Raw genomic sequence first — 25,738 nt, 5'->3', positions numbered from 1 at the left:
CGCAAGCCTGAATAGTGAAGAGAGGAACTACCTGGATCAAATGGCTGTTGCTTCTGCAGTTATTAGTCCAAGCGACATGAGAGAGAAAAAACAGGGGCTGTAGCTATTTTAAACCCTTGTCACCTCCTCCCTTCCCACAGAGCACCTTGATTGAGCTTTGCTTAAAAAAAATAAAAATTGTCAGAGAATCTGGCATGTGGGCAGGGCATCTCTGATCTGCATAGATACCAACCTGCAGTGCCCGTAGTAAAGATCTGAGGTTCCCAGGGAACTAGTGTTGGTACAAGGGCTTAGAGACTGCTTACCTTTCCCACCCTGGAGCAGATAATGCAGACATGATATAAGGATCTTGCTGGAAGTTCTCACCCATCTCCTTCTGCAGCCATTGTTTTCCCTTTGTCTGCTTCCGTCATGTTTATAGAGAATGCTACAATAAGAGATTAAGAATGTTTTGTTACAAGCTGTGTGGGGTATATATAAAATATTTTGAGCAAAGTAGAGCTGGTAAGATATAAATGTTCAGCTGCGCCTCTGGAAAGGTCTGCAGTTAGTGAATTTTACATGTTTGATACAGAAGGAAGACATTCAGCTGGATGTGCCATCATCTTTGAATCTGGACAAACAGCCAAAGCCACCTGCTATCAATCAAGCAGGTAAAAAACAACACTGTATTGATATTAAATTATGTATTGATTGCCTTCCAAAATCCATGCTTCAATGAAACTTGCTAGATTGTTCCTATTTTTGGCAATACTTCCTGAAAGTTCAAGCGTTTGGCCTGCCCATAGTATTATTCTGGCAGACACGTAGTCATTTTGGCCTGCTTCTCATGTGTGTTTGCTAGTTTTGCTATTCACATTGCTTTACTTCTTAATATTAAACCTCATAAGTTAGCTTGAGTGGGCGTGCCACTCACACTATAAAGAGCTCATGACCCACCCACTCTCAGTAGCCAGAAACATCGTACCCAGACACTGGAGGGACTTGTCAGGAATAGACATGGATCACTGGTATCAAGTGGTATGGGAGACAGCCTTACTAGAAAAGCTAACCAATAGGCTGAAACTGACGTGGGGTGGAATAGAAGAGAATGCCTTCACTCTGGTATGGCTTTATCACATACACAGCCCAAAAAGACAACAACACGAATCCACTGATGGCATATGATTCAATATGGCTAACTTATCCCAGCAACACCACCCTCTTCACACATGAACAAATGAATCCCACTGCAGCCCAAGCAAAGACAATCAAGCACACCCTAGGCCACCCCAACCTCTTTCACCATCAAGGAAACATAACAAGTGAATAGAAAGAGAACCCAGCCAAGTGATGCTGACAGAAAACCCCCACCCATACACTAAGTAAAAGAACATAAGCTGTCCCACCCTGTCCCCTCGCCCCCTTTCTTCCCAACCCTATACTGCATATAACACCAATGTCTCACGACAAATGTACCGTAACTGATCTGTGGAAAACACAACCTGAAGAAAGAGACAATGCATGTGCTTTTGTAAATGAGGAAGATCTGCAATTTTAAAAAATGTTTTTTAAAAAAAGTTACTTTGAGTGAGCATGTGCCTAGAAATGCGAAACATAAATTTCAGTGCCCAGAAAGGCAAGAAATAAACATTTAGCACTACCCTCATCTCCAAACACCTTCAGTATAGTGAACATGGAAGCAGTTCTAGATTTGTGAGGGTCACTGCTACCAGTCATCGTAGAATAAACAGCAGGCAGTACTGGGCTAAGTATGACAGACAAGACAGACTCTGTATCAGGTAGCCTCTTATGTTCCTATTCAAACAAAGGCAGTATCTCCTAGTTCAGCCATATTATTTTATGTGCCATGAGCAAGGTGCATGGTGGAGGCGCTCTCTCATTTTAGTAAAACTCCACTTCAGGAGATGAGTATTGAACAGGCCCTATGGAGGTATGCATGATTCTGGGCTCATATCTTAAAGCCTACTTACACATTAAACCTGCCATATAAGCAAAGGCTGTCTATGTGAGCTTCTGTCTCCTGAGAATTCTGAAGCCTTCTCCACCCAGACACCAAAGACTACAGGGGATAGAAATAATACACAACTGCTCTCTATCCTTTTCCAATCATTGATTGTTTCCCCCACTTTTATTCTTAGTGACTATTTTTCTACAAGTTCCCCTGTTGAAAGTGGGGGTGGGGGAATGGGAAAATAAGCTACTACACATGGCAGATAGTCAGCAAAGTTGTACCTGGAGTAGACCCATTGGAATTATTGGACTTAATTCCATTGATTTCACTGGGTTTACTCTGAGTATCTTAGTTGTCTATAACCCAATAATGAGGAGAGCAGCTGGCTGCCACCTTTACTAAATGTGATTTCCTCTTTCCCCCTGCCTATTGGTGGAGAACCTTCAGGGCTCTCACATACTGAATTGCAACATCTCAGGCTTCCCATGTGAAACTTCAAGCTTGCATATTTTCATCTTTCTGGCAATAATATTTAATTGCATTTCCTAGAGAACAAATCCTGCATTAAGGGTAGGAATAAATATGTGGCTTGCTTTCACCAATGACTTCTTGTCTTGTTGCTTTTACAATCACATTTCCTCATGACATCCTTTTCATAGAAATGAATGGACTAACAAGCTGCAAAGATGATAAAGGCCTGGGATGTGCTGTGTCTGACTCTTTCCCTCATGATGTATTTTCTAATGGACTTAAGCCACTTATGGGCCTTATTCAGCTGAACCCAATGGATGGGAAATCAAATAGCATTGATGATTCAACAGATGAAGTTCAGTCTATGGATGTGAGGTACATAACCATTTAAAAATAATCTTAGTCAGGATCCAAAGAACCACACAATTTGTTACATGTGCCTGCTGCTGCTGCTTTAGATTTGTGTTTTTGTATGATATGGTTCAGGGGTATGCTTCTCAAAAAAATACTATTATTTTAAATCTTGCTGAATTTGCACAAATAAATACCTAAAGTAATTTGTATCCTGGCCCTAATAATTTGAAAGTTTCATTTATCCTTTAATGAAACATGCTGTGTTCTATGTTTCTTCCAATTCTTTTGTCATTCCTTCCCTTCCACGGGCATCTGTGAACCAATATTTGATGCTCTTAACTATGGTGTACAAAGGAGCAAAATGCATTCTGCAGCCTGATCCTATGCATGTTTACTCAGAAGCAATTCCTACTGTGTCAAATAGTGCTTTCTTCAAGGTAAGTTGTCTAGGGTTGCAACCTTGAGTTATTTGCCATTCATTATCTGCCTACTGTAAAATAGATGAGCTGAAATCACACTTTTATCATCTGAGGAGATTTGCATTGTCATGAATTTTATGCAACATACATGTTAGTAACCTGGTTTTCACTCTTTTTTTTAACAGTCCTGCTTCAAAAGAAGAGCTTATATCTATTCCTGAGTTTTCACCATTGAATGAAATTATGCCTGGTGTTTCTTTGGACCAAAATGGCTCAAATAATGGGAAGGCTCTTCAAGATCTACTAGATTTTACTGGCCAGGCCACTTACCCAAAATTATCAAGTGAAAGTGTCAGCATAGATGACTGTAATAAAAACTTGATTGACGGATTTAATAGTCCAGGACAGGAAACAACTCTCAACACTTTGTGTTGACAAACACACTACTACTTAGCAATAAGGTACTGTATTCTAGTAATAAGTACAATTGTTTAGCTACCTGTTGCAGGCAGTGTTTGTGTTGCCTTCTGACTTTCACACAACTGAAAAGAAAACCAGGGCTCATGAGCCCTCTTCAGAAGTATTGTTTGTGCTTTTAGTAAGCATGTGAGTGGGGAGCAGGGCTGACGTGGATAATACTGGCCTGTCCCTCTGTATCAGGGTTTCCCAAACTTGGCTGTCCAGCTGTTTTTGGACTACAACTCTCACCATCCCTAGCTATCAGGACCGGTAGTCAGGGATAATGGGAACTGTAGTCCAAAAACAGCTGGAGACCAAAGTTTGGGAAACCCTTCTCTATATGCACAGATTCCCTTTTATTTGTTCGGCCGAACACATTGGTATCATGGGCTGTGGCCAGAGGGAGATGTCAGGAGCGCTGCTAGACAGGACAGCCTCATTCATGGGTTCACTGAACATGTGAACAGTACTTTGGAAGAGGGCGATGGTTTTTTGTTGTGTGTGTGTGTGTTTAAAACCATCTAATGTGCTCAGAGCTGTTGGGTTTGGATAATGGTTTACTGCTTCATTCCTGAATTTTGTTTAGTAGATAGCATAATTTGGAGGCCACACCCAGAGGGCTAATGGGTCTATAATTATGAGGGTCTGAGGGGTCTCCTTTCTTGAAGATTAGCACAGTGTTATGCATTTAAGCCTTGAGAGGTTGAAAGTGAAGACCAGAACAATTAAATGCAGTATAATAATCTGAAAATTTGAACAATTTAACATAATAATCTGCAAATAAAACATTGGATTTACATAAACTAACTCAGTCTATTTTTCCGATTGACAGATGGCGTTATTTGGGAGAATATAGACACTTCCAACGCTGCTGTTGGTCAAACAAGAGCTCGTCATTTTAAGAAGCTGCTGCAGTCCTCAACATTGGATATCATGTTCCTCTGCACTGAATTTACTGTCTTCCCATGTGCATTGATGAGCAAGTAGTCATTTTGGTCAGGAGTGGAAACTTCAGTTTGAGTGGTTTCAGGGAATATTTGTGGGAGCTTTTTTATAATTGAGCTTTTAGCTGCTAAGAAAACATGGTTATTAAACATATACGTATATATATATATATATATAAATAAATATATTATCAGTGGGCTCCCGAGTGAGTCAGTAAAATTTATTTTAAAACCATTCTTTTAATTTTGTCATTGAGCTATCAGGATTGTGTGTGTGTGTGTACGTAAAAATGCACATTAAAATGAAATGGCTGTTCCTGTGTTTGCCTTTCAGTTTGTTTGTGTTTTTTTCCTCTTGGGAAAAAGTCATTTTTTAAATGCCATTTATTATAGGTGTCTTATTGCAAATCAATAACTGAGAAGGCTTGGAAAAAATATGCAACTGCTGGAATCCAATAGATTTTCTTGCAGACAGTGGAACATTTGAATTACCACTCATTAAAATATGGCACATAACAATTTTATTTGTAGTACTTTCTGATCTGTCGGTAACTGAGTTGGCACTGAATTGGAGCTACCACTAATATAGTGCTAAAATCAAATTAGCAAAAGCTTATCACACTGTATTTAATTTTAACTGTGGGGGAAAGTTTTATCATTACATGTATTATATTATTGTAGAAGTAACTGTATCATGGGGTCCAGGATGATGATATGTTAATGTTCAAGATTCAGTGTCTGTTATCAACACCAGGTGGTTTTCATTCATGGGATTCTCTAATATCCAACAACTCAGCTTCATATAATCAACAGCAAACAGTATATATACGTGGGCAACAAGATATTATAAGGTACATAACCACAAGTGCTGAAAGTCGTACTCCTGCAACACTATAGTCTTATCAGCCTCTCTCACTCTGCAATTGTATATGAAGAAAGCTCTTGTTGAGAATGCATAGATGTTCTGTATAATGTATGAAGGGCATAATTCAGCCTAGTTAAGCATTTTGAGATCCGTTAATTCCAAAGGGCAAGTCAAGCACTTAAATTTCTCTTGAATTTGAAATGGATCAACCTTAAGAGTGTTTCGTTTAGCCTGGATTGTGCACAAGGAATTTCAACTTTTGGTGAACTCTTCTTACCTTTTATGCTGTATTCTATGCTGCCTAGAGGACAACTCTGTCCCGTTCTTTACGACAACAAAAAAGACAATTCTGTTGGAACTAAAGAAATGGGAAACTTTTATATGTTGGGGGTGTTGAAATGTAATGTAGCTTTGTTCTCGTGACTCTAAAAATGGGCACGTATTGAGAAATTTAAGTAGTTATTGAAGCTATGTGATAATATACCCAAATGCTTACAATATTTATGTTGATGTCATTCAGCAAAAAATACTTCCTTGGTGACTGTGCAGTATGTGGTAGCATGGTATGGTGTTCTTCCAAGTTAATTCTGCAGTTTTCCTCATAAACAATAAAGAACTTAATCATATTGTGGTGGTGGTTAATGTATTTAGTTATGACAGATTAATGACACAGCATTTTCTGCAGGTAAAATGTATTTGTATTCAGGTGTTGAAACACTTAATAAACAGTTTCTCCAAAGATGCAAGGGAAAAAGTTTGACATAAAACTCTTTTACATGAAATACCAAGAACGCAAGGTTTACTACAATAAAAATTGATAGTTTCTATAAATCAAAAGCAACTTAACATATGAAAGCCAAATGCAAGCACAATTGATTCTTAAATAGACTACATTGTCCGAGTCTGTAGCAGATTTTTAAAAACACAAATTATTTTTAATTCAGAAAGTTACAAAAATTGCTTGTGGCAGCAGACATCATTTTTTAGAAAGGTATTCTCAAACTTTTACACACAAGGAGGAATCCTAAGATAAGGCCTGCTGTGATTCATGCATTTTTATAAAAAACACTCTGTTGTTCAGACAGTTTCATTATTGAATAACTTTTTGCTCCCTTAAAAAAGTTTTATAGAGATACGACAGTGTACATGTGGTGATTCTGATCTTGCACAACAGCCTTGGATATGACCTTCTGAAGCTACATTATACAGTTGTACTTTGGGTTACATACGCTTCAGGTTACATATGCTTCAGGTTACAGACTCCGCTAACCCAGAAATAGTACCTCGGGTTATGAACTTTGCTTCAGGATGAGGACAGAAATTGTGCGGCGGTGGCAGCGGGAGGCCCCATTAGCTAAAGTGGTACCTCAGTTTAAGAACAGTTTCAGGTTAAGAACGGACCTCCAGAACGAATTAAGTACTTAACCCGAGGTACCACTGTACTCAGTCAGACCACAATATTGGCCCATTTATTTCAGTCCGTATTGTCTACACACTAACTGGTAGTAGCTTTCCAGGGTTCCAGGCAGGGTTCTATTACTTACTCTACAGACACATTAAATGAAGGATAAAGCTATCAATAGGTATGAGTTCGGGTGCACACAGTCGTGCAACAGCTTAGTTTTTGGAGTCCTGAAGTCTGGCAATTCTCCCAAGTCTTCTCAGACAAGTTCTTCTCAAAGTGTTTAGGTAACTCCATAGTTCTGCAGCGACCCACCCTTTTCTGATAACAACTGACCCCAAACCAACACTGATAAGTAAGTCATGAGATTCAACAAGGTGCATATCAGGAGTAAGTCAGCTCCTTCCTCGCTAGTGGAGATAGCCCATTATCTGCATTGCTTAATACGCCTTCCATTTTGCATTCAGAGGATATATAACTACCACACTTACTACATGTAATGAAGTGGGCTCTAGCCCATGAAGACTTATGCCGTATCTACCGTAATTTGCTAATCTTTAAGATGCCACAAGTCTTTGCTGTGTTTGTTCCTTGGGGTCTCATAATTCAGGATGTTGTGCCAACTGTGTATATGAGTTGCATGACACACATGTAATATTTTGAACAGTTATTTAGCCACAAAAAAATAATCTAAATATACAAATCCAAAGGGACGTGAACAAGAAAAGTAAATACATGAGAATTAGCTCAGAGATTAGTCCATTAAAGGAAAGAGAAAAAACTAAATTTGGAACAGCATTGCGGACATAAATTGCATTATCTTGTGTAGGTGAAACCTTAGAGCACTTGTTTGGTATGTAGAACGTCCTATATTCAATTCCCAGCACCTCCGAGTGGGCTGGGAATGTCCCATCTGAAACCGTGTTTCAGGTTGCTACCACTCAGTGTGGTGGGGCTGAGCCATGTAGATTCAGTATAAGGCTGCTTTCTGTGTTCCTATGCAATACCTTTGCACTGTGCCCAGATATTTTCCAAGTTTAACTACTATACTTTTCTTGTATCTATCTTATGACTTCTTCCAATTCCTAAGTAGTTGAACACTTGTGAATTTGTGGTTCCCAGCCCATATGCTAGCTATTGGATATATAGGTTATAGATAATACATTGATTTTGCAGTCCCATTTGTACATTAGGGAAAGTGAGATTTATTATTTCCATGTGAACAGTTTTAGGAAACTAATTGAAATTATAGTTCAATGGTTTTTGGATAAAAGTCCTATTGAGTTTTGTGGGATTCATTCCCATGCAAGTATGCGTAGCATTAAACTCTAATATTATTTTTAAAAAGATAACTACAGTGAAAGTTCTGAAATCCATAGCAGGCCAGTACCCTTTTGATGTTGCTAAAGGGAAATGTCTCAGAACATTTTTAGTTCTCCAAGTCTCCTTATCGATACAGCTGGGAAAGAGTACTTTATTTTTGCTCCCAAAATGAAGCAAGGATGAGAATGAGAGATCCCTGCTAAGCAAGGGAGGGCTGATTCATCAGTCAAAGCTCAGCTGTGGAGCAGAATCTGAACGCCAAGCCTGCCTTGGGCTATGTGACTGGAGTACCTTTTTGGCATGTATAAAAAGCGCATTTTCTCTCGCCAGAGTAGCCAGGCAGCGTTTCCCCAACTTGGGTCTCCAGCTGTTTTTTGGATTACAATTCCCATCATCCCTGACCACTGTTCCTGCTAGCTAGGGATGATGGGAGCTGTAGTCCAAAAAACAGCTGGGGGGGGAAGACCCAGGTTTGGAGAAAAACAGTGTACCTCCACACAACTGCGATTAATGTACAGTCAGCCTCAGTAGTGCGCCATGTGGAGTTTAACGCCCTTTTATGTTTATGTCTGTTTTACAGTCAAGTATTTTTAGGCCGCCTTTCCGGGTAAATACAATTTCGAGGCATTAAACAAAATAAAAATTACAAAGGCTGTCCCGAGCCCCACACCCAAAAGGCAGTCAGAAGAAACAATACTAAGGGAAGAAAGAAATGCACTGCTTCGTGTGTGTGTGTGTGTGTGTGTGTATACGTGAAGAATGCCAGAATATACGGCTGCGTCTCTTTTATTTTAACGAAGCGGGGAAGGAAGACGCGCGCATGTCGGGCCAAGAGAGCAGCAGCGAGGGATTCCTCCGGGCCCCGCGAGGGTCGCCAGGGAAGCGTCGGCATTCGCTCCTTCCCCGCCCCTTTACTTCCGGGGCACTTGGCCCGGCCCTTACGCCTGGGCCGGGGTGGGCGAGGTAGGTAGGCCTGGCCGGTGGAGAAGGGCGCTTCCTCCTCTCTGTTTCTCGCTCTCTCCTCCTCCTCCTCCCGCCGCGGGGCCTGGGAGAAGCCTCGAGGTGGGCGCTCCGAGGAGGAAGGAGGGCGGAGGCAGGTCCTGTCGGAGAAGCGGCAGCTGCAGTGGCGGGCGAGGAGGCTGAGAGACGCCGCGACCTGGAAGAGGCAAGTGTGGTGAGGCAAGTGTCTCGGGACACCGCCCCCTCCTTCCCGGCCTGCCGAGGCCGAGACTCTCCCCAGGGCTGAGGTGGGAAGGTCGAGGGCGGCGGGGGGGGTGTGTCCGCCCCCCCCAGGGGATTCTGTTGAGGGAAAGGGAGCTGCACCTTCCCCTCCACCTTTTTCTGGGTCTGAAGCCGAATTCTCCCCCCCCACCTGCCCCCCCCTCGTCCCGTTTAGCCGCCCTGTCCCGAGAAGCGACATCCCGCTTTCTCTGCCACGCTTAAAACTACCCGCAGTTATTATATTGTCACACACAAGAGATACTTCAGTTTCGTATTTGGGGGTGGGCTGGGGTGCTGCCCCCCACCCTGGTCATCCTTTCCTTGGTCCGTGCTTACCTACCGCGAACGGTTTTTTAAAGTGTAGAGAGCCACGATATCGGTCATTCGGTGGGTTCAGGGTGTTCTTTATAGGGTCTAAGTTCTTTGCTGTGGCATGAGATAAAAGGCTCATTAGAGTAAATTAGCCTGGGGTTTAACCCCCCCCCCCAAAAAAAACCCCTCAACTAGATGTCTAAATTGTGAGAGTGGTAGTTTGGCAATAGTGCGGCAAATTGTAAGGAAAACTGTATTCTTAATAACATATTAAATCAGAATCGTTGCCATTCTGTAGCACTGTGCTCAAAATTGTTGCAGTGGATTTAATCTCTTCTTTCAGTGCCACCTTCACAAGAGGACCATAGGGTGACAACAGGGCCTTTTCTGCGCTGGCTCCCCATTTGTGGCATGCTCTCCCAAGGGAGGTTTGGCTGGCACTTTCATTATACATCTTTACGTGCCAAGCAAAAGCATTCCTCTTCAACAAGGCCTTTGGCTGACTAACATACAATATTTTTTTTAAAATGGGGAGGAGGTGTTGGTTTGGTTTGTTGTTTTTATTACGTATTTTGTGCTTTTATCTTGCATTTTTATGCAATGAATTGCCTTGAGATCATTGAATGAAGGGCAGTATACAAATGTTAATAAAATAAATTAACATGTAAACATGTAAGAATCTTTAACCACCATGATTTGGAGCACAAAAAGAGGGATTAATATCTGCTAGGTTAGGGCTGTAAAAAGAACAGCTGATCACCTGGTTTTAAAAAAAAAAAATTAGCTGGTTTCTAAAAATGTAATACTAGCGCCTAAGTGATCTGAAATATATAGGCTGATACGAAAGCAAGGAACCAGCTTGGACTGTTGTGGAGGAAATCAGATGTTTGATTCCCTACAATATGGTGAGATATGTAAGTTTGTACAGTATTTGTATATCGAACTCTCTATTTTTCCATCTGCCAGAATACCGCTTTGGATACCAGAAACCTGAAGCAGAGTTACAATAGTGGCCAACCAGATGTGTCTGAGAAGCCTGCAAACAGACATGAAGGCAATAGCCATCTCCTATTGATGCTTCAGATAAACTGGTACTTGGGAGAAGTGATAAAGACAGACAGAAACATATGTTGAGAAGATAACAAGTGGGAACTGCTTTCATTACCGCTTTTCCTATCCCTTGCCTAGGTAGCAACTATGGGTGTGGGTTGTTGCCTTGCTTGTGGAGTACCCAGACACATCTGACTGCCCACTGTGAGAACAGGATACTGGACTAGACAGACCTTTGGTCAGATCCAGTGGGTTGCTCTTATCTTTGTATTTGCACATGAGAGAACTCTTAAATAACTCTTTCATAAATGTCTGAAGTTTTGCTTTCCATTTCATTGGGTTCGTTGAGCGTTGTGATTTTTCATGGGGTGAAGAGAGGAGTGGTTGACAGTGCCTGGAATTGTTGGGTATCGCTCAGCAAAGTGCTATACTTTTAGCTTGTCTGTAGGGCTGTGAACCTTTGGCAAGTTAATTTTCTTCAGATCTTAGACTTGCTCAGCAGAGTCTTATGTGAATTCAGTTAGTTATAAATAATATAGTACATCTCCTTCTTACACTAAGTGTATAATTACAAATTCATTTTTGTTCAGTTGCCTTAGGGTGGTGGTGCACATCTGCTCTTACTTCCCTAGGTTTTTATTTATATGCCCCAAAATTATAAAATGGAACTGATTGTCAGTTGTTCTTGGGCACTACAGTTTTGAAAGTTTCTATTTTAACAGTTTGGGTTATAGAATAAATTGCTATTTTTCTTTCACCTCTACATACATTGTATGCACCTGCTTTTTCCATAAGCTTAGGTTACTAATGTCACTCTTCTTTTGGATTCTCTTTGCTTCAGAGTAGATGGAGCTGTGTTTGGTTGGAGACCACATTAATCATACTTTGAATAGACCCATTGAAATTGATTGACTTGTAATCTGTTTATTTCAGTGGATGTACTCTTGGAGTGTGACAAACACTGAATATTGCCCAATAGATTTAAATCAAATTTCCAGTTTGGTGATATAATATATATTGCCTAAACAAAAGTGTTCATGTTGAAACATACTGGTTTGCAAAGAAACAGAGTTTTTCTAATACATAGGAGTGTAATCTAAAACCTCGAGTCATGGTTCCCACAAATCTTTGCACCACCCAATTATATTTGCTGAAAGATAAGAGGAAGGCATAACTCTGAAATTTCATGAATTTCCATTTTGCTCTTTCTGCAAGCATGCAAGGACACTTAAGCAAAACCAATTGCTTGAGAACAAGGTTTTGTCTGAAGGTAGTTAAATGTGTTTGATTGTGAGTTTGGCATTTGGAATATGATTTTCAAAGCATCCATAGCAGTGAAAAAAACTAATCAATTTGTGACTTTGATTTTTTTTTGCCACCTCTAATAGAATTGGCATCAGTTTATTTGGCATAAGCACATGCTGTTGTGTTCTTTTTTGAAGTTTCTTTATAGTTGATTTCTCAGCTTGCTGTTGGCATCCATCTCAAGAGTGATTCTGGTTCCAGGGTGAAGTCAAACCACTGTGTTAGCAGCACTGAAAAAACCGCCCCAGGGTGCATGTCTGGGCAGGGTGTATGGAGGTCCTGGCTCACCCAGAAGACAATACCTCCTTCTCAGCCTTGCTGATGTGGTCTAAAGGAAAGCAGAGCAATATGTTTGGCACGGGCACCAGCTTGGCTGCAGAGTTGCCAGGAGGAGATGTACAAGGTGTCATCAGCTGTCTTAGGGTCTCCACTGTGAACTTATTGTCATCATTAAATTATCAATTTAAATACTTAAATTGAGTGCAGTATTTTTAAATGAATAAATGTTAAATTTCAGTCATAGAAGTATGGTCACAAGACAATTTTCACTTTCTACCAGATTGTTTTTCAAAGCTAAATGCATTCTCCAGATGTAGTAGTCTGTTTAGACTGACATCCTGGTTTCCACTGCCCTAGGGCAGGGCTGTGGAAAAAATCATTCAAAACCATCTAATACAAATCTTAATAATTTTGTGGCAAAATTGAACTGTGCTTGTTGTGGCAGCAAGTTTTATAAGAAAGAACTTTAAACTCTTGGATAAATATCTTGTTTCAGGCACTGTTCTTTCTATAAAAATGATGGAGGGAGGAACTACATTATGTAAACTTTCTTTGAAGACCTTAGGTATGCAGGCAAATTTGTGTGAGATATATAGCTTGTTGCCTGGCTTCCTATGGCAAGTATCACCTCCAGGCCACTATATAATGAACCTTTCCTAAACTGGAAGAGCTGATTATTATTTTTCTTTCAAACCTCAGATGTTCTACAAATGACTAATAAGAGTGTGTGTCAACATAAGGGCTGGTAACTTTAGGACTTCTTTTTCAAAGCTGATATGTGCTCAAACATGCATAATGCAAAGTAGTTAAAGGAGTAGTTAAAGTGTTGTATGTTGAAGAGAACATCTCAAGTTGTACAATATTATGTTCGTGCTCTGCTTTCTAGCGCCTACTGCATGAATACCATAGTAAGTACACAATGTAAACATTTTAAGTATTGTGAGATAGGACTACAGTGGTACCTTGGTTCTCAAACTTAATCCGTTCCAGGAGTCTGTTTGACTCCTGAAACCATTCAAAAACCAAGATGCGGCTTCCAGTTGACTGTAGGAGCTTCCTGCACTCAAGCAGGAGCTGTGTCGGACATTTGGTTTTCAAAAAAACATTTGCAAACAGGAACACTTACTTCTGGGTTTGCGGCATTCGGGAGCTGATTTGTTCAGGAGCCAAGCCGTTTTGAGTACTAAGGTACCACTGTATCTTCAGTAAATATTAGAAACAGAAAGGAATTAAACATAACATGAGGAAAAACCTCAATAGTACAGTTAAAAATGCAAAAATCAATTATGTGTAACTGTTATTTGTAGAACATAATCACAGACCCCTTTCTCCTTTTTATAACAGTTTCAGCAGGAATGGCACCAACATCCATCTGACTCAGGGATCATTTAGAATTAATAATAATTTATAATAATAATTTATTATTTATACACTGGACATCTGGGTTTCCCCAGCCCCTGTTTTCGTCAAATGTAGTTTTGTGTTAGCTTCTGCAGCAGCTTTACAGCCTAGCGTTCTGGTTCATATTGCGTTAACAAAAACCTTAACACAATATGCAAGGGATTTCTTATACAGAATCCAAGAAAATTGATACTGCTAAAAAAATTAAAGTATGTTGTTCATGCTACCATCACTTGGCTCATAGTAGCTCCAGGAGTCCTTGAGTACATTTGCAACATACTGTTGCCAGTTTCCTTTCTTCCTTGTTCCTGTGTGGTTACCAACTAAACTACTGTACCATGCACTCCATTCACCTGCTCACCTAAAAATCTCTCATAGTGAGGAGAGACGGATGAGAAGTTGATCATCAAGCCAAAGCCTCTGGGTTTCTGGCATCTAGCATATATACTTTTGTGGAGGGCCTCAGGCCAAACAGTAGTGTTTTCCTTTGATCATGACTTTTATTCTGGAAGCACCAGTGCCTAATTCTATCCATATGCATTTGCAGCTGCCAGATCTTTGGATTCTAACATTATAGTCCATTTTGGAGTACTTTAATGCATTCTTGGAAAAAGCTAGCCTTCCTTGGTTTGTGTGTAACACTGATGTTTATTGTGCTAGGTTATGCAATGTCCCCTCTGCAGTATGCTAAATTAACTGAAGCAGAAGCAGCAATACCCATGGATGCAGAAGAATTTTAGCTGTTGTCAAGGTGGCGGCCACAGTATAAAAAAATGTTTCAAAAATCCCTGAGTATCTACAGCCAAGCTAGTTTTGATTTCTCCCCTAATTTCATAGGGGGAGCAGGGTGGAAACCCTGTTGTGCAAGTGAAAGCCCTTAAACAGGGGGTTGTACTGGTGGAATTTGTCAGGTGAATTCTACCCACAGAATTTTTAGACTATGTCAGTGTGAAAGCCTGTGACTGTTGCATAGATTGCAGTGTAAAGGATAAAATAGCGCAATTGATGAAGCCCATGTAAGGTTTTGAATAGTAATGGTTTGGGGTTTTTACCTGAGGTAACCTGAAAAAGGTGGAACTGTCCATGTGATGACAGTGTCCTACACTGCCATGATTCTCAGTGTGGAGCACTTTGGTCCTCTTAACTAGTTGGCAGGTACAGGATGAGGTGAAAGCTTTATCCAACCTAACAGCAAAGCATCCCTTCCTGGTCATGGGGTGATCCATAGCCACCAGATAACAGGGACAGTGGTGGAGGTCTTCTACTCACCCCCAAGAGAGAAATGCTGCTTTTGCCTTGTGGCAGAAGGCCATGTACCTTTTGCCTTCCCAAATCTTCCTGTATTAGACACATAGTTATTAATAATGACAGAAACAGATTTGTGTGTCTTGTCAATGTAAGAGTAAAGGTAAAGGGACTCCTGACCATTAGGTCCAGTTGTGGCCAACTCTGGGGTTGTGGCGCTCATCTCGGTGCGCTCATCTCGGTTTATAGGCCGAGGGAGCCAGCGTACAGCTTCCGGGTCATGTGGCCAGCATGACTAAGCTGCTTCTGGTGAACCAGAGCAGCGCATGGAAACGCCATTTACCTTCCCATCAGAGCGGTACCTATTTATCTACTTGCACTTTGACATGCTTTCGAACTGCTAGGTTGGCAGAAGCAGGGACCGAGTGACGGGAGCTCACCCCGTCGCAGGGATTTGAACCGCCGACCTTCTGATTGGCAAGTCCTAGGCTCTGTGGTTTAACCCACAGCACCACCCACGTCCCTTCAGTGTAAGAGTAGGGCTATATAAATTCACCCTGGCTGTTGAATACTCCATTATCAGAATGTGAGGCCTAGTCCCAGGATGCTCTTGAGGGCTGTTCACCTGAGAGCCCAAAGTGTGTGTGTAGTGCAACCCTAACCATGTCTACTCAGAAGTAATTCCTGTTGGATTTAGTGGGGTTTGCAGGTATATGTGGTTAGGATTGTAGTCTGAACCTCATATTTTGTTCATATTTTGTTCTAGTCATGACTGTCTAAGATGAGACATAATCAGAGGTCCTGTGAAGTTGGGATAAACAGTTTCCCCAGTGGCAGCTGGGAAAAGGAAGGGACCTGTGAGTCAATTCCTGGATCTATGATTCTGAGTGAAGCAACTGAAGCAGTAGCAAGGTTAGAGTAGGTGCTGTAGAAATGAATCATAAAGGGGGACAGGCAGCATGCAGAGCAACAAAAGCCTGTTCAAATGTCATTTTGGGGGTTCTCAACTTCTATGTTTTGCATTGTCAAGGTGGAAGAAATAAAAATGTTTCCTTTTTCTCAGGGATATGGTTTATATAACAAGTCATTTGACAACCTTTGTGCTTTTCAAACTGATTAGAACTTGCCATTTTCATTTCTGTTGTGGTTTGACTCTGTGGAACATCTGGAGCATGGTGTTGAGGTTGAGATGAGGGGCAGAATATAACTTTCGAAAATGATTTTATGTAATCATTGGGACTCACAGAACCAATATTGCTTATTGCTGCTTTGATTTGGACGGGTGTGAGGGGTGGGAAGGAGAGGAGAAGTCAAACACATATCTTCAATTCTCATTCCTGCATAATGAATCCTATAACCTTCCTCATTTTATAGATCTTTCTTTTCAAACACTTTTAAATATATTACCTTTCCATTAGGCAAAGTCAAATTCCATTCAGGCTATTAGTTACATAGATGTTTCAGAAACAGATGACAATACAAGAAAGCAATTGTCAGTCTGAAAGTATCCTCTGTTGAAAACTGGATAGAAGCCAGTGACCATGACAAAGGTTGTGTTCTTGCATATCTCTCTGTGTAGGGACATTTCCTCAAAAAAAGAAATTACTGCTCTGGTAACTGAGACTTTATCTTAAATTATTTTTAGTGAGTCTTATTGTGAAGCAAGTACACACAGGATAGCCGCCTTGGCATGTTGTGTAGATATCTTTACAAAGGAATTCCAAGTGTTTGCCCCAAATGTCAACATCTTCTAAACGTTGTCTTGTGGATTGCAAAATGGTTTATTGATGCCTTCCAGTCTCCATAGAAAAAGGGACCTTACCTTACTTCTGCCTAAAATGTTGTGAATTTGTATTGCACCTGAGTTACTGACAACAGGTTTTACTTACTTACAGAAATGTAAAGGCATGCCACAATACCCACCCATTTGCCTAAAGCAGTTACATCCTAGGCTTGGCAGCTGCCACCCACCCACAAAGGTTGAAGTCACACAGGGCAAGCCTTTGGAATAACTTTTTAAATTATGTCTCTTCATCTAAAGGAGTGTCATATGTGCATCTGTTTATCATCCAGAGCTATTTCCCAAAACATTTTGTTTCCTGTACTTTAATTTTGGTAGCCAGCAGAAGGAAGGGTGAGCAGATTCAAGTTGTATTAAAAGGATGTAAGGATTTGGGTAAATATATAAATCATTGTTCACATTTCTTTCAAGAGTAGCAAAACAAATTGAGTAACTTTTGTAGTAATTTTTTTGTCCTCAAAATGGATTAAACATCCCTGTCAAGATGTTAAATGACTTGACTTTGGGGTGAATTTTAAAGACTCTTATGTGAACGGTTTCTTTCCACAAGGTGAAAGGAGTGTCTGTCCTGTAAATTATGCTAGTACTCTTTATCCTGAAGCAAGATCCTATGCATGATGTCAGTCTTTCCCACGCTACCAATGTGATTGCATTGCTGTTTGGATGACAAGTCCTTTTTCTTGGCTGTGATTTCTGTCACACATATCCAACTTTGGGATTGGTAGGGCTGTGATTTTTATGGTATTTTTCTTGGCTTTGTGTAGTCATTTGGGACATGGATAGGACTGTTATTCTATTCGTAAGTGAGCACTGTGTAGAAACAGTTCTGATATTAGAACATATTTCATGTTGCTGTTCCATTAACAAGTGAAAAACTGAATGTGTAAGACAGTAGGCAAGAGAAGACGTTCATTTTACAATACTCTGTGCAAAAGGTGAGGGTAAAGGGACCCCTGACCGTTAGGTCCAGTCGCGGATGACTCTGGGGCTGCGGTACTCATCTCGCTTTACTAGCCGAGGGCACTGGCGTACAGCTTCCGGGTCATGTGGCCAGCATAACTAAGCCACTTCTGGCGAACCAGAGCAGCGCACAGAAACGCTGTTTACCTTCCTGCCGGAGTGGTACCTATTTATCTACTTGCACTTTGACGTGCTTTTGAACTGCTAGGTTGGCAGGAGCAGGGACTGAGCAACGGGAGCTCACCCCGTCACGGGGATTCAAACCGCCGGCCTTCTGATCGGCAAGTGCTTGGCTCTGTTGTTTAACCCACAGCGCCACCGGGTCCCAGCAAAAGGTAGGATTCTGTTAAAACAGAGAAAGAAAGGGCTATGTTTGTAAATACGGTGCATGGGAAAAGGACCTGTTTGGTTGGTTCACCCCACAACATATGAATATTATCTTCTAAGTGGTAGCAGGGTTGGTATGTTGAAGAAAACAACAACAAAGACTCTTATGATTCCTTAATGGGAGCAGATTTGTTGTAATGCATCTGGTGAAGTAGACTGGCTTGTGTTACTATATTCATTGGCCTTTAATAAATTATTTGAAATATTTTTGTTGAATAGACAGAGAATTGTTATACTGTAGTTTGATAATAACATTAAAACAGTGCCTGGCTGAAAAATCCTTGCCTATTTGAAAAGGTTTAAATGGCACATACTTTACTTCCACCATTTTTTTCACATGTGGAGAAAGCGACTCTGCAGCCACTGAAGATGCCATGCCTCTCAGGTTTTTACTGAACAGTTTTTGCTGTGCAGATTTCACGTATGGATGGCACCACCAGACTGTCCATAGAAGTACTATGGAGTATTGTAAAAGAGGCCACAAAAGTGGGCAGTCTTGTGTAGCAATCTCCGATTGCAGTATACTTGGATGCCTCTATGTTTGTTGCTACCACTTCCCTGAATGTAGTTGTTCAGGTAGCAGACATAATAAGCAAACACCACACCCCTATGTACAGAGACAATGTCTTGGTCTCAGTTGGGATTCAGAAATAGAATTTAACAAACTATGAGTAATCCTGACATAAATATATTACATACTCTGCTGCTAATTTTTTATTGTCCAGGAAGCCTTTGAACTTGGGCCTTTAAAATTGCCTTATACAGTGCTACCTCAGGTTACATACGCTTCAGGTTACATACACTTCAGGTTATAGACTCCGCTAACCCAGAAATAGTGCTTCAGGTTAAGAACTTTGCTTCAGGATGAGAACAGAAATCGTGCAGCGGCAGCAAGAGGCCCCATTAGCTAAAGTGGTGTTTCAGGTTAAGAACAGTTTCAGGTTAAGTACGGACCTCCGGAATGAATTAAGTACTTAACCCGAGGTACCACTGTACATGCCTTATACAAGGTGCTTATGAATGTAAAGATTATCTCAAATGCTTCCACTTTTTATAAGTAGGTGTTCTGAAAACCTGGGATTCCCGCATTGGTTTACTAGCTTCTTAACAGAGCTAGTTTATACCAATTAAATTCCCACTAATCCAACTTATCCGGAAGTGCCATAGCTGAAGCTTCTGAGCAGTATTTGAGTCACGGGCTCATTTTTGTCCACGGGGTAAAAGGCGCATTCGGCTCCGCTCCTCCCTCTTTCCTTTATCTGCACACAATTTCAAGACTGGAAGATGGAGTTTCCGCTGGCAGGATGACTTTCTGTTAATAGATTTATGTTGTAGCCTCCCCAGCGGCTGAAATATTTGCTGCGGCCCCCTAAAAAAAGCTCAACCACCTTGACCCCCCCCACCTCCCCAAATGGGTATACCACTTCCACTTTTATATTCTGTGAAGAGATCACAGTCTCTTGGGAGTTGGACATTCCTGATATAGATGAAGTGGATTAAGCTCATTGTTTTTGTATATGATGTTCTTTGGTGATCCCTGCAGCCCCTACATCTCACACGCTGTTCTAAAACATCCTCCAAAAAATCCTCCTACAAAACAGATTTTATTTATGTGGTGTAGAAGGGGATTGTAGATGTGAAGGAGAACTGAGATGGCCAGGATTCCTGTTCCTGTTCTGGTCCAATAGAAGGTTCGGTTGGATCAAAGAGCCTTTCATCAGTAGGAAGGCACCAGTTGGATGCAGACTATCAGTACTAACTTGCAGAAATGAAGTCAGCAGATTGCTACTACTTTGCTTTAAAGTAAAGGAATAGCTTGTACAAATGTTCTGTTTCGTTTTTCATTTCCACAATGTGGCTGTTCATTTAAACATTAAAAAAAATGCCTAAACTAAAGTATTCTGATATTGTGTAAACATTTTAAAATTGTTATCTATTTTAATTGTAACAGATCCCAATTATTAATAAGTAGTCATTTGTTTATATTTTCTTTATAGATTCAATAAATTAATTGATAGGAAAAGATGGTTAGATCACGATCAAGATCACCAAGATGGAAACGAAGGTAAATGTCCATATTTTTCTACGGATCATAAAGGTTTCACTTAACTTACTAGAAGAGAGCCTTAAATGATGTTGTCAGAAGGGACTTTTTCAGGGTTTGACTGAGGCTGAGTCCTAATAATGTAGAACAGTAAATATGTTCAGGACTCCACATGTGAAAGAGATTCTGATAATAGAAATGCAAGTTTAGTGTTTTCTCCTTTCTTCACATTAGTGTTCTAATACCTATTTGAATGGAGTTGGAATGACTGCATATAAGGAGAGGCTTACTAAGTGTGATTCATTAGATCAGAGCAAGCTTTGTGTGCACAACTCCTGAGAGATTCCTGTTTGTATAATGGAGAAGATCTGCTTACAGGAACCTGTTCTTTGTGTTTATTGTCCTTTTAAGTATCAGGACATGCATTTTAATTGACTTTAAAATGGGAAAGACTGCAAGTCGCAACTGCAAAGCCCTCATGTGCTAGTGAAAATGCGCTACTCAGGGTAATTTCAGCCAGAGACTTTTGGACACAGTTTGTGATATAGCCTAAAGAAGCTGTATTACAGTAGTTAAAATGGAATTGTGTTTTTGTGTGTTTATATGTAGGTCTTTATCGCCTGCCTTCAGGAGTCAGGAACACAACAGACAAAGGCACAATCATAGCAATTATGACTGTGAATACAAAGGTTTCCGGAAAGATGCAAAGAAGCCTATGCCGTGGAGAGTGGAAGATGGGAAATATGGACAAGCCAATACTAGATATGCACCACACGAAACGAACCACCACCGACTTTATGAATGTAGGTCATATTCACCAACTCTGAAAAGAATCCCTTCGGAAGATATGTATAGTCACAAACCTTGTAGGACACATTCACCAGAAAGGAATGCTGATATCGGAAGATGCCACTTTCCTTCCAGATATCTAGAAATGTCTCGCAAAGAACACAACCATTCTTTTTATCCGTCCAAAACACGTGACAGAGAGATGCATGAAGACCCCCGAGCTGCTGCTGGAAATACAAAAGGGATGAAGACTTTCCATGAGCCATTAGGAACTAACTTTGAAAGGAAGTGGAATGAAAATGACTTGAGGCACCACCAGTTACAAGAAGACAAGTATACTCAATCACCTCGAAGATGTTCTAGTGAATTTATGCCAAGGAGCTCTTTGCAGAAGAGGTAGAGAAATTGCCCAGTTTTAATGGTTTTTTTTAAATGGTGTAAAGCCTCAAGTGAAAGTCGATTGTCCTTATAGTTGAAGATTCTACCCTGAAAACCATTTTTTTTTGCTAACAGAATAAAACATAGTTTAATTGTGGGCTGCTGGTGGTAGAGCAGTATTGTATCTTTTAAGTTAATCCTGTTGGTGGCTAGCATATAAAAGGATCATAATTTCCCCTCTCTTTAGTGGCTTGAGGGATCATGGGGTGACACATTCTACATAAAGCCTGTGTTTTCCAGCATTCTGCATACGTAAGTTCTCATTTTCTTCCTTACTGCAAGTATAAACTACTTTATGTCAACACAGGTATCCTGAAGATCGTGATAACAGAGAATATGGGCACACGTCTAAAAGGGCTAAAGAATTGGAGAGGTATGATGATAGAGAAGTAGCAAGTAATTCCAAGTGGAAGCAAGATCATTCTTCACTCAACCAAGAAAAGGGAGAGCAAAGAAACCCTGGTCTTCAAACCCATCGGCCTGTTGTAAAGGAGTACAGTGATAGCTGTCAAACAAAGATTACATATGACTATAGTCAGAAACGTCATAGACATCCAGATGGAGGGAAATATATATCTGATGAAAGAGCAGAGAAATATACGAAGGTGGAAGAGAAGAAATATAATTCTCCTAAAGAAGCTTGGAATAGCAAATATTCAAATTACTATAACAGTGAAAGAGTCAGGCACACAGAAGACCTTCATACAGAAGCATCAGTTAAATATATTTCGGGAAAAGGCTACAATTCATGTGTTAAATCTCACAAAAGTGATGCTGATCTTTTACCCTTTGATCAAAAAGAGAAGGAAAGACTCAGGAAAGAAATGGATTTTAGGGGAAGGAGAGACCAGCATGACACTCATCACAAAATTTCAGATGTAAAAGTGTCTGATGTCCACCACACAAGAAAGGAAAAACTCACAGTCAAAGTGGATATGAAGAAAACCATAAATAAATACAGGTATTGCCTTTTGGATTTTTAAAAACAACATCCATGTTTATGAATGTATTAAAGATGTCAAGTTGTTTGATCATTATAGTATGGTAGCATTGAGCTCAATTAACAGAACATAAGTGGCTGTGTACCATGTGTGCTTTCGTGTGGTTGTGTGTGTGTGTTGTATACATGTATGTATAGATATATATGATATACAACAGCAGTCCAGTGTAGGTCAAGGAAGAGAGTGGAACTTGAGACCAAGGAAAACTAACTTAAGAGTGTTTGGGCAGTCTAAAGAAGAGTAGGGGTGTCCTGAAGTGCAGCTACTGCTTTCCAAAAGCAAAAAATGTAATTTGGCTTCTGACCAGTTCTGTACTAGGCCTCTCTACAGTGGTACCTTGGTTCTCAAACTTAATCTGTTGTGGGAGTCCGTTCAACTCCCGAAACCGTTCAAAAACCAAGGCACGGCTTCCGATTGACTGCAGGAGCTTTCTGCACTCAAGCGGAAGTTGCATCAGACCTTCGGCTTCTGAAGAACGTTCGCAAGCCGGAACACTTACTTCTGGGTTTGTGGCATTCAGGAGCCGATTTATTCAACAACTAAGCCGTTCGAGAACCAAGGTACCACTGTATTCAGAAAACTGAAGGGAGTGGCACAGTCCAGCTGGGCAGCATAACATCTGTCCCTTTTGAGAGTCGGGTTGCAATTCCATATGGATAAGTGAAGTTTCAGGTCCCCTGCCTGTGCTGAAAAATTGCAGCATCTCATGGGGTAGTCATGTTAGTGGATAGGTAAGGGCAGTGTTCAAATTCTGTTTAAGATGGCCTTGAGAAAGCCAGTAGCAGCCAAAACAAAAATGATATGTTATCTATTTTTGTAAATTTTTCTTACTTCTTTACAAATGTTTTTCATTTCAAGTCCCTAAGGTCTTTATTTGAAAAGTTTTAGATACCTAATTATTCATCTCATGGTGCATTTTGTTAATAAGCATGCACTTATTGTTCAGTTTAAAATGTACGTGGTACGTTGGAATTAAAATAATTTTACGTGGCCTTCTGCAAGCCCTCCAAAACATTGTTTGTGGACACCCCCCCCCCGAGAAACTGCTCCAGAAGATTAGCAAAAGTGGGTTCTGCCCTGGTACACTCTGAGGCTAAGATAAAGGGCAGCTTCTCCCACAATTTCTGCCTTCATTCATCCCTCTCTTGCATGGTGCATCTCAAGTAGGTAGCAGAATGGGATAGGGAAATTGACACAGTTCTTATGCACCCAAATGCTCTAGGTATCTGCATAGGCATTTTTGGATCCTGACCTACAAGCAGTGTGGTAAGAATTTCTTTCTACACCAACTTGTTCTCACCCAGGCGAGGGACCACCTTTAAATAAAACATGGAACCAAGGAAGAAAATCAAGTCCGACACCCAGTTAGGGACCCAGAGTTTATTAGATACTATGGTAGTAGGACAGAGCCCAACTTAATGTGGTTGTTCTAGTCGAACCGCCACTTAAGAAGAAGGTTTGCCCAGTGGAAAATCAGAACATAGCTTATATAGTAACTCAAACACAGCACACAAAGAGTCAGAAAACATCAAAGCATTCCTAAACATACTTCTGCAACATCAAAGCATTCCTAAACATACTTCTGCAAAGTAAAACATGCATGGCTCCATACTAGTAACTTTATGCCCACAACTACCTTGGGGTGTCCCTAAGTGCCCAGGCCATTTGGGTCTCAAATGTCCTACTTTATCACTGTTTCCTTAGCAACCAGGCCTTGGACAGGGCTGTTGACATTCCTGTCCCTGTCTTGCTTCCCTTCATCCCCGAGCCATCTCAGGAAGCTTCAAAGATATGTTTGGATTCACTCCCCAGTCCTTACTAGAAAAACATCTTTAATGACCTTTTGTGCCACCTTCAGGGTTAGATAGGGTTTATTGCTTATGGCCTAGAGATTATGCTGTAGATTTGCCAAATGGGAGAAAGAAGGGCTTTTCTGCGGGAGGACCCTAAAAGCTCCACGCAGGGACACCAGAACACCAGAGAATGAGAATGCAGTGTAGCCATTTGAAATACCATGGAATTCCATGCATCCAAGGCAAGGATATAAGGAAAGCACCTTCTTCCTTGGATAGGCTACTCACCAGAGCAGGAAGACGATTACAAACTGAAGATGGGAGGGAATCTTATATGTACCATGTTCAAAAGAGGAGATAAGGCTTCTTCCTAAGATACTGATTTCTAACAGTGCTGAGCCAAATGTTTGGGGTCACCATTTTAGCACAAAATGGTTTTCAGAGAATCCAGAATGATTATTTAAAATTTGGCCCAGTGACGTCACTATTAACAGCAGAATAAGAAAGCAAACAAAAATGGCATTTAAGCAAAAGCTGTCTCCAGCATTTCTGTCCAGACTTAATTTTTGAGTTGTCTTCAGGATGTTATAGGTTGAACTGACTCTTTGTGTTTGCTTTAAAACTTGTGTGTATATTGGTTGTGAAAAAGGGTAAGTACTTGAAGTGTTCCTAATATAAAAGTAATATGTATTACATTATTAAAATCACAAACCTTTCCTTCATTTGTGGAATACTTAGTTTTACTTTCCTTTGAAATAACCTTTTAAAATGTATTGTTACTGTTATGTTAAATATTTGAGGGAATATTTTCTAAACATGTCTAAATTTATTCCAGGAGTGCGTCTAGTCATATCATGGAGAGGCAGACATCATGTGATCTAGTAGCTGTGGGTAGAAAAACTGAAAAATTCCATCCAGTGTTTGAGCATATAAAATCTGTGACGCAGAAGGTAGAACAAAACCCATCAAAAGAATTTGCTCAGGAAATCATCACAATTATCCATCAAGTTAAAGGTGGTTACAGAGTGTTAGACATGCACATTATCTGTCGTGTAGTCTGCATCTTTGTGTTAGCAAATTATGAATTTCATTAATCCAAGTAGCTCAGGATGTGTGAAACATCATATAGACTTCATGGAGTTGTGCAAGAATAATCCCTCTTTAATGGCTGTGCAATATTTTGCAGATTTCAGAGCAAGAAATTAGTAGTTTACCATCGTAAATCCAGGAAATACTGCTTTCTACTCCTTAAATTAGAAATCTCATGTAGGACCTGTAACAAATTGTGTGCAGTGTGGAGTGCTCCTATTCAGGATACTCAGTTGAATTCTGCTGCATAGTTTTCCATCCCCCTCCAAAGGACAGTCACCTTTCTGTGGCATGCTCAGTTTTCATTGGGTTTTTTGGGAGCAGGGAGATCCCCACAAGGGTTTTTTCCCTGAGCCTGCAAACACCGCACTCCTGTATATGAATGGTGTGATTTTGGCTACATAAGAGACTAGGAGAATTGCGATCACTATT

General features: G+C 40.6%; 2 protein-coding genes across 14 annotated transcripts in view; both read left to right on the top strand.

Moving 5' to 3' along the window:
* MAP7D2 (MAP7 domain containing 2) overlaps positions 1 to 6,092 on the top strand; it is a 51,746-nt gene extending 45,654 nt beyond the window's left edge. For 9 of the 10 annotated variants that reach the window (XM_081909185.1, XM_081909188.1, XM_081909187.1 and 6 more), the window contains 4 exons: positions 575 to 653; positions 2,614 to 2,800; positions 3,384 to 3,659; positions 4,490 to 6,092. In XM_081909185.1, the coding sequence (XP_081765311.1) occupies positions 575 to 653; positions 2,614 to 2,800; positions 3,384 to 3,633 (516 nt within the window). In that variant the 3' untranslated portion in view covers positions 3,634 to 3,659; positions 4,490 to 6,092. Of the gene's footprint in view, positions 1 to 574; positions 654 to 2,613; positions 2,801 to 3,133; positions 3,217 to 3,383; positions 3,660 to 4,489 lie in introns of those variants that run through there. The other variant, XR_014167920.1, reaches the window with a different exon arrangement.
* A 2,987-nt stretch (positions 6,093 to 9,079) lies between these two features.
* BCLAF3 (BCLAF1 and THRAP3 family member 3) overlaps positions 9,080 to 25,738 on the top strand; it is a 30,087-nt gene continuing 13,428 nt past the window's right edge. For 2 of the 4 annotated variants that reach the window (XM_081909201.1, XM_081909198.1), the window contains exons 1-5: positions 9,165 to 9,370; positions 20,150 to 20,217; positions 20,806 to 21,381; positions 21,731 to 22,384; positions 25,053 to 25,231. In XM_081909201.1, coding sequence (XP_081765327.1) covers positions 20,177 to 20,217; positions 20,806 to 21,381; positions 21,731 to 22,384; positions 25,053 to 25,231 — 1,450 coding nt within the window. In that variant the 5' untranslated portion in view covers positions 9,165 to 9,370; positions 20,150 to 20,176. The other 2 variants (XM_081909200.1, XM_081909199.1) reach the window with 2 other exon arrangements.

Source organism: Podarcis melisellensis (assembly GCF_964234715.1).
Source record: "Podarcis melisellensis genome assembly, chromosome: 4".
In the NCBI taxonomy this organism is placed as follows: domain Eukaryota; kingdom Metazoa; phylum Chordata; class Lepidosauria; order Squamata; family Lacertidae; genus Podarcis; species Podarcis melisellensis.
This window is presented reverse-complemented; position numbering and strand designations above follow the sequence as displayed.